This window comes from Oryzias melastigma, linkage group LG3 (assembly GCF_002922805.2).
Source record: "Oryzias melastigma strain HK-1 linkage group LG3, ASM292280v2, whole genome shotgun sequence".
Lineage (NCBI taxonomy): Eukaryota > Metazoa > Chordata > Actinopteri > Beloniformes > Adrianichthyidae > Oryzias > Oryzias melastigma.
In genome coordinates, this window is record NC_050514.1 from 8433518 (window position 1) to 8440928 (window position 7411).

At 43.5% G+C, this 7411-nt stretch overlaps 1 protein-coding gene across 1 annotated transcript in view; it reads right to left on the minus strand.

Moving 5' to 3' along the window:
* slc22a18 (solute carrier family 22 member 18) overlaps positions 1-6778 on the minus strand; it is a gene marked incomplete at its 5' end in the record, with an annotated part of 8591 nt that extends 1813 nt beyond the window's left edge. The window contains 9 exon segments of the mRNA XM_024296124.1: positions 1-456; positions 689-809; positions 4106-4207; positions 4286-4386; positions 4462-4572; positions 4858-4970; positions 6188-6320; positions 6414-6559; positions 6681-6778. Of these exon segments, the coding sequence (XP_024151892.1) occupies positions 272-456; positions 689-809; positions 4106-4207; positions 4286-4386; positions 4462-4572; positions 4858-4970; positions 6188-6320; positions 6414-6559; positions 6681-6778 (1110 nt within the window).
* Between the last annotated feature and the right edge of the window lie 633 nt (positions 6779-7411).

Consider the following 7411-nt stretch of genomic DNA (forward strand, 5'->3'; position numbering starts at 1 on the left):
ACCCAGTGGTACTTCCTATATGGAACACGGAAGGAGGGGGGCTTGCTCTGTCCAGTTATTTTATATACAGTCTATGGCAGCAAACTGATTCAATGTCGAGCCACATTTAAGAATGTGCTGCCACCTAGTGGTAAGCGTCTGACTTGCGCTCACTAGTAAAATATCAAATTTGACTGAAACAAACTCCAATGATTTGATCTGATCTCAGTTGATGAATGAATGCCCTGCATTTCAAAGAACAAACGATGGTTTCATGACATAAAAACAGGTGTCAGTCGTCTTTCTCAGACATCCTGAGGCGTCGGTAGAGCAGGTAAACGAACACAGTTCCATTCACAACGAGCTGCATGAGCCCCAGAGAGGGAAGGCCGTAGTTCACGTACAGGAAGCCCCCCGCTGTTGGTCCGATGGTGCGAATCAGGGACTGCACAGATGCACACAGCCCCAGCATGGTTCCTGAACACAGACGCGAGAACGTTGAACAACTTCCTGCTTTCATCAATACTGACATTCTTACCAAACACAACACAACCTGAACACTGATTTTTATGATAGTATTCATCTGTTTGGTGAGGATTCTGCTGCCACAGATCTGCCTCCAGTCCTGAAGGCAGCTTCTTCCTCACATCCTGTAGTTTGATGTGTAGGAGGCTTACAGTCCTCAATGTGAAGGCGAGGAGGAGCTCACCAGAGTCAGAGGACGGCACACTTTTGGTGAGGATGCTGTCTGTGATGACGTTCAGCACAGACAGCGAGAACAGCATCAGCGTGATGGAGATACAGAGCTGGAACACTGTCTCCATGTAGGTCTGCAACATAGGAGAAGCTTTTTTAGCAACTTTACTTACAACTTACCGTCAAAATCATTGCAGATGCATTCACAAATGAAGCAGGAGATGAAGCTAGGGAAAGAAGGAGTCGGATAGAAAGTGACGAATCATACGAACACAGAAAGAAAAGAAAAGCATTAAAAAGAACTTTTACTGGTGGGTCAAAGTAAAGAACTTACTGTCAAGGATGGAGATGAAGAGGAAACTGAGGAACAGGCAGGTGAATATGAGATGAAGGAAATTCTAAAAGAAGATACTGAAAGCAGAAAAAGAGTCCATAACCATTCAAGTAAACACAAATGATTAATAGAGGAAGTTTTGAAAGTGAAGACAAGTGGAGGACTTTATTAAATAGAATGTGCTACCAGTGGACATGATTAAAATTGTTCAATCGGAGTTCTTCAAAATAAGGATCATATGGCTTCATTGGAGGAGTTTGGGTCACATGCCTTGCTCATGGGTACCAAATTGATGGAACAAGTATGAAACAGATATGCTCTTATTGCTATTATAGAAGGATTCTTCAAAAAGTTGCTGCACTGCAAAGTCATGAAACAAAACTTAAAAAAAAAACTCCACATCAAACATGTGAACGGTTTGATACTCATATGAAATAAAGCGAGTGTTAACCCGTTCCTGCTTCGTCTCTCCCGACCATTCTTGAAAGAGCAGGGGAGGTCTTCTCCAGGGCCGAAGGTTGGTTTTCCTCCCGGGTTCACCTCCCCGTACGGATCCTCAGATTCTCTGGAGCGCGCGAAGCCAAATAATTACACTCAGTTGTCTTAGAGGAGGGCTGCACGGTGGCACAGTGGTTAGCGCTCTTGCCTCACAGCGAGAAGGCCCCGGTTCGAATTCCGGCTGGGGGATTTGGGACCTTCCTGTGTGGAGTTTGCATGTTCTCCCCGTGCATGCGTGGGTTTTCACCGGGGACTCCGGCTTCCTCCCACCATCCAAAAACATGCTTCATAGGTTCATTGGTGACTCTAAATTGTCCCTAGGTGTGGATGTGAGAGTGAATGGGAGTGTATGTATGTGTGATTGTGACCCTGAGACAGACTGGAGACCTGTCCAGGGTGAACCCCGCCTTCGCCCATCAGTAGCTGGGATAGGCTCCGGCACCCCGCGACCCCGACAGGGAAGAAGCGGACAAGAAGATGGATGAATCTTAGAGGAACAGATTTTCTTTATTACTTCTACTTGCAGACTGTGAACAACTGTCCGCACACTAATGTGCTCCGCCCCTATTTTTCCTTTCTCTCTCCGCGCGCTCCCTCTCTCCTCCCAGCGCGCGCTGCTCCTCACATGCACACGCTCAAGCATGCTTCCCCCTGCCTCTTCCAGCATCGCAACAAGCTCAGATGCACAAGTTGGAGCACACACACTCATCTCCCAACACGAGGGTCAAAACCGTCATCTTCTTTTGTCCATCAGAGCTGATTTGTTTGATTTGTTTGTGTAAAAATAAGACTTTTATGACAAAACCAACCAACTTAAAAAAAAGTCCTGTGGTTTTTTTAACTGAGTCAAACATGACAGAATAAACTTTATTTCAATGTTTTCATTGCTGGATCATGAAAACTTGAAAGGTGGCAACAAAAACGGGAACCTGGGGACATGAATGGAGCCACAAAAAGTGAATGGATGAGGTGAAAGAGGACATGCAGGAGAGCAATAACTCAGAAAAGATCAGATGGAAACAGCTGATTAGCTGAGCTGCTGCCTAAAGGCAAAAAGAAAAGGAAGTTATGTCAACGCTGGAATAGGAAACGATGATATCATGTTGTGAAAGGGCCAACCTGGACATGTTGTTTGTGATGTGAGCACGTGGATGTGCTGGTGATGACGAAACTAGAGTGTCTGGATGTTTTACAGATGATTTCTTCAAATGTAGTTGCGGTCATGCTCGTTGGTGTTGGCATGTGAGGCCATTGTTTTACCCATTGACTGTATTAGAGAACTAGACTGAGTGACTCCTCCCCCTGGTGTTCCAAACAGGGAAAGCATGCAAGTCAAAATCCTGTTGATTCTATTGAGAAATAATCAGCTATTATTTAGTCATTATTCACTCCGCTTTATTAGGCACACTGTTCAACTGCTTATCAACATATTTCTAATCAGCCAATCACATGGCAGCAACAATACATTTAGGTATACAGACATGTTCTAAACCAGGGGTCTTCAACACTTGAGCCATTTTGGTCGATTTCTCACTGACCACAACCCAGTAGAGCCACACAATAAGACACTGCTTTGTATTTATGTTATTGGCATTTCTAATGATAAACATGAATAAGCTATTGAGTTTTTTGGCATATGTACAACATAAACTTTAAGAGATTTGTTTTTCCAAATATGAAAAAGTTTATAACTTTTAGCAGAGGTTCACATGACTTCCTTTCAAAATAAAAGACTTCCTGTGTCACACAGGATTATCTCGATGGAGCAAATCTAGTGGTAAGTAGAGTAATGACAGCAGTTAAGAAATATGTATATATATGTATATATATTTAAACTTTTTTGTGCTTTTTAGCCAGAAATTCATAACTAACAAAAATTAAAACAGAGCTAATTAACTGTATTTTTTGAACTACGAGGCACACTTAAAACACTGGAATTTGTCAAAAATGTTTAGTTCTTGATTATCGAACCACTGTGGTTTCCAGAAAGAGAAGTTATTTCACTTTTGTTTTTAACTTTACTTTACACTTACTTTTTAAAACTAAAAGCTTTGTATTTTTCTTTAATCAGAGACACAATGGAGGGGCAGAAGAGACGCAGGCTGCAGACCTCTGGTTTAGAGGATCTGCAGTTCAAACTGAGCATCAGAATGAGGAAGAAAGCTGATCGAAGTGACTTTAGACGTGACATGGTTGTTGGTGTCAGCTGGCCTGAGGATTTCAGAAACTGATGATCTACTGGGATTTTCACCCACAACCATCTCTAGTGTTTACAGGGAATGATCAGAAAAAGAAAATATCCAAAGAGCAGCAGTTCTGTTAATGCCAGAGGTCCGAGGAGAATGACCAGACTGGTTCCAGCTGATAGAAAGACAGCAGGAACTCAAATGGTTCCAACCGAGGTCTGTAGAAGAACATCTCTGAACACAAAACATGTCTACAGGATGGACTACAGCAGCAGAAGAATGCACGGATCTACATAAATTCCAGCCAATGAGCAAGATTCAACTAAGCCACTGCTGCACTGCCAGCACTGGCAATCCTTCCACTTTCTCTTCAATGCATTAAATGAAGAATGTCTGTGTGTGTTTAACGCACCTGAACCAAGCCCACCAACGCAGCAACTCCGATGGATAACAGCAGCAGTGTCTTCTCAGGGAATCTGTTGGCGAGTCGACCAATGACGGCTCCCTGAATGACCTGCACAAACACCTGCTTTTACTGCCCTGTCCTGGTGCTGCGGCGGGCACCATTTCCTCCAGACAGAAAGTCTCTCACCATCTGAACAATCCCAAAAAAGGCCATCAGGTAGCTGTGCTCCTCCGGCTGCAGCGAGAAAAAGTCCATTGACACGATGGAGAACATGACCTGAAATATTCCTTCAGGAGAGAGAAGGTACAGGCTTCACTGTCAGTCATGGACATCTGTATGAGGAGCTGTCACTCAGCCCTCACCTGCAGGCAAACCTCCAATCACTTTGATGAGAAAAATCTGCATCACTCGTGGATACTTCATGAGTCGTGTGATTTCTCTGAGGCTGAAGACTCCCTGGTTTTGGCTCTCAGCTGCAGAGAAATCAAAGAAAATCTTGGAAGGATTCTTAACATCAGAGCTGATCATTTATGCTCTGGATGTGTCTCAGCAACTAATGTCTGTGTCCTTCAGTCAATGTTTTACGCCGTTTTAAACAGAAAGACCAACACTTAAAAAAAAAACCTCACATGACAGATTTGTTTTGAACCTGACTGCTTAGAAAACTTCAGCGAGCGCGTTTCACACCACGTTCACATTTCCCAGGACTGCATCCGCCTCAGAGTGAATCAGGATTCCAGGACAGAGGAGTGTCTTACTTTTATTGCTGCTTTGAGGAGCCTCGGTCTTTGTAAACTTTGGGATGAAGCATAAAACCAGCAGCAAATTGAAGGCACTTACTGCAGCACCAAAAAATGCTGTAAATGATTCCCTGTTGGAGAAAAGAGCGTTAGCTGGAAGACACACAACTGTTTTTTCTTTTTTTTTTGAAGATCCTCGGATAGTGGGGATAATCATTTATTTCTGACGATTGAGGGATATTAATCCAAAAAAAGGACATTTCTATAAACTACTAATTTATGTAGCACATTTTAAAGATATCAAATGTTAGTATGCAGCCAGTTTGCATTTGTTGCTTAAACCAGCCTCATCTAACAGATACTGTAAGAGCTGATGGTCTCCAGAGTTAGACTAAAGATCCTGCTACAATAGGGGTAAAGTAGCTTCACACACGAGGAGTATATTACGGAGTAATTTTTGTGCCACCATATTGTAAGCAAAAGTCACAGTTTTGAGATCAAATTTTTAAATCTAAAGTGTTTAGAAAAAAAATCACAATCTGCAAATAAATATATTTAATATTTTCTTTCAGAAACTTTTTTTTGCATTTGCACTTTTTTGCTTGCAAAAAAATATTTTTGTGTCTGCAGAACAAACGTTTTTAGATGCGTAGTGCCTCATCTCGCTTTCGCTCTATCTTTGATTTTACGTTCAAAATGTTCTCTCAGCGTTACGTTTGTGCCACCCCAAACAGCCTGCTGATTGGTCTAAATTCTGTCCAATCAGGTGTCTCTGCCTCGCATAGCTGGTTGAAGAACAGAACAGAGCCCATAGAAACTCCAAAGTCCACCTCGGTCCCCAAGCACGGCAATATAACTCATATACTTTAAGCTTTGTTTAAGCAGCATTTTCATGTAAAATGTTGGCAAAAATCTGATAAAGAAAAAATATGTCTAGCAAATCAGAAAATTAGCCAAATCAGACATTAACACATAACATTGGTGACGCTTAAACACACAATCTTTAACATACCGTAACTTTTCAACCGTTAACACGATCGTTTGAGAAAAGCGGCTCAATGATCGTGTTAACGGTTAAAAAGTCACAGTATGTTAAATAATACAAACACTGCAGCTCTGCTGTTAACCCTCGTGCTCTCTCATGGGGTCCAGATGACCCCACCATCACACTGATGTGTGATCCTCCCATGAAAAAGGTGGACAGGATTTCATGTCTGGCACAGACACCAGAGAAGATCAAAAATCATTGAAATACAAAAGGTCAGCGCGCGGTCTTGTGGGTCCAGATGACCCACTTTAATGTAAACTTGCCCAGGATAGCACAAGGGTTACAAACAGAAACACTCACCCAAAGCGGGCATTTAACTGCCCCCCTAACGTGGAGCCAAAGATCAGACTGATGCCGAAACACAGGCCAGTCTTGGACAAAACATCGGCTCGCTTGTCCGGCTCTGACAGATCTGTGAGGACCATCTGACAAGCTGCAGGCAGAGGAGACAGCATGCAGTCATGTGGGACGTCATGTGTTACAGCAGCACAATAAAAACTCTTTCAGTGGCGTGAAGGATGCTCACCAGGCACGATGTGCATGAAGATGGTGGGGATTTTGTGCACAAAGAGTAAAATGGGATGGTTGGCCAAAGCCAGCAGCACAAAGAAAACGACATTTGCACAACACACGAGAGTCAAGGCTGCTCGAGCTCCGAACAGGTCTCCAAACCTGAGGGCAGAGGCAAAGCAGTCACATGTTTTCTGCTTCACAGGATCAGCAAAATTCACTGTCTGCAACAGCAACCAGCAGGCGGGTGCTCATTACAGTAACCATGGAAACAGACACTCACCTTCCAAACACAGGACCCCCGATCAGCTGTGCAAGACCGACTGTAGTTTGCAGGTAACCAAACCATAACGTGTCAAAGCCAAGCTTCTTAGCCAAATACTGTGAGGTGATAGTAAAGATGAGCATATTAGACGCAGCTTCACACAGGTCAAAACCTAAACTCTTGAAAAGTTTCTTCAATTCAAATGAAAACTCTCATGTAACATAAGCCAGAATATCCTGTTCACCACACAACATTTAACACAAAACGAAGGTTTTACTTCAAAAAAACAACCTCATTTCAAATTGGATTTCTGATACAGGTCTCAGAACAGTTAGATGGTAATCAAATTAAAGTTTTAAAAGTAAAAAAAAAAAAAAAGATGATAATGCAAGCTCCACTGCACCACCTAGAATGATGTGACAGGAGCCTTACGCTGGAGCTGGGCACTGGGTCAGAATCACAGGCTCCTCCCAGAGGACGACCCAGTGGACAGAAATGGAATCCAACCATCCCACTCAGTACAGGACCATTGGTTCCTGTACTGAGTGGGATGGAGCCTGAGCTTGTGAGGGAGGCTGGAGGGTACCAGACAGAGCAGGACTGTCAAACTCAGTCACACAGGGGCCATCCATCCATCCATCCATCTTCCTCCGCTTCATCCGGACCGGGTCGCAGGGGCAGCAGTCTAAGCAAAGATGCCCAGACTTCCCTCTCCCCGGCCACTTCCTCCAGCTCCTCTGGGGGGACTC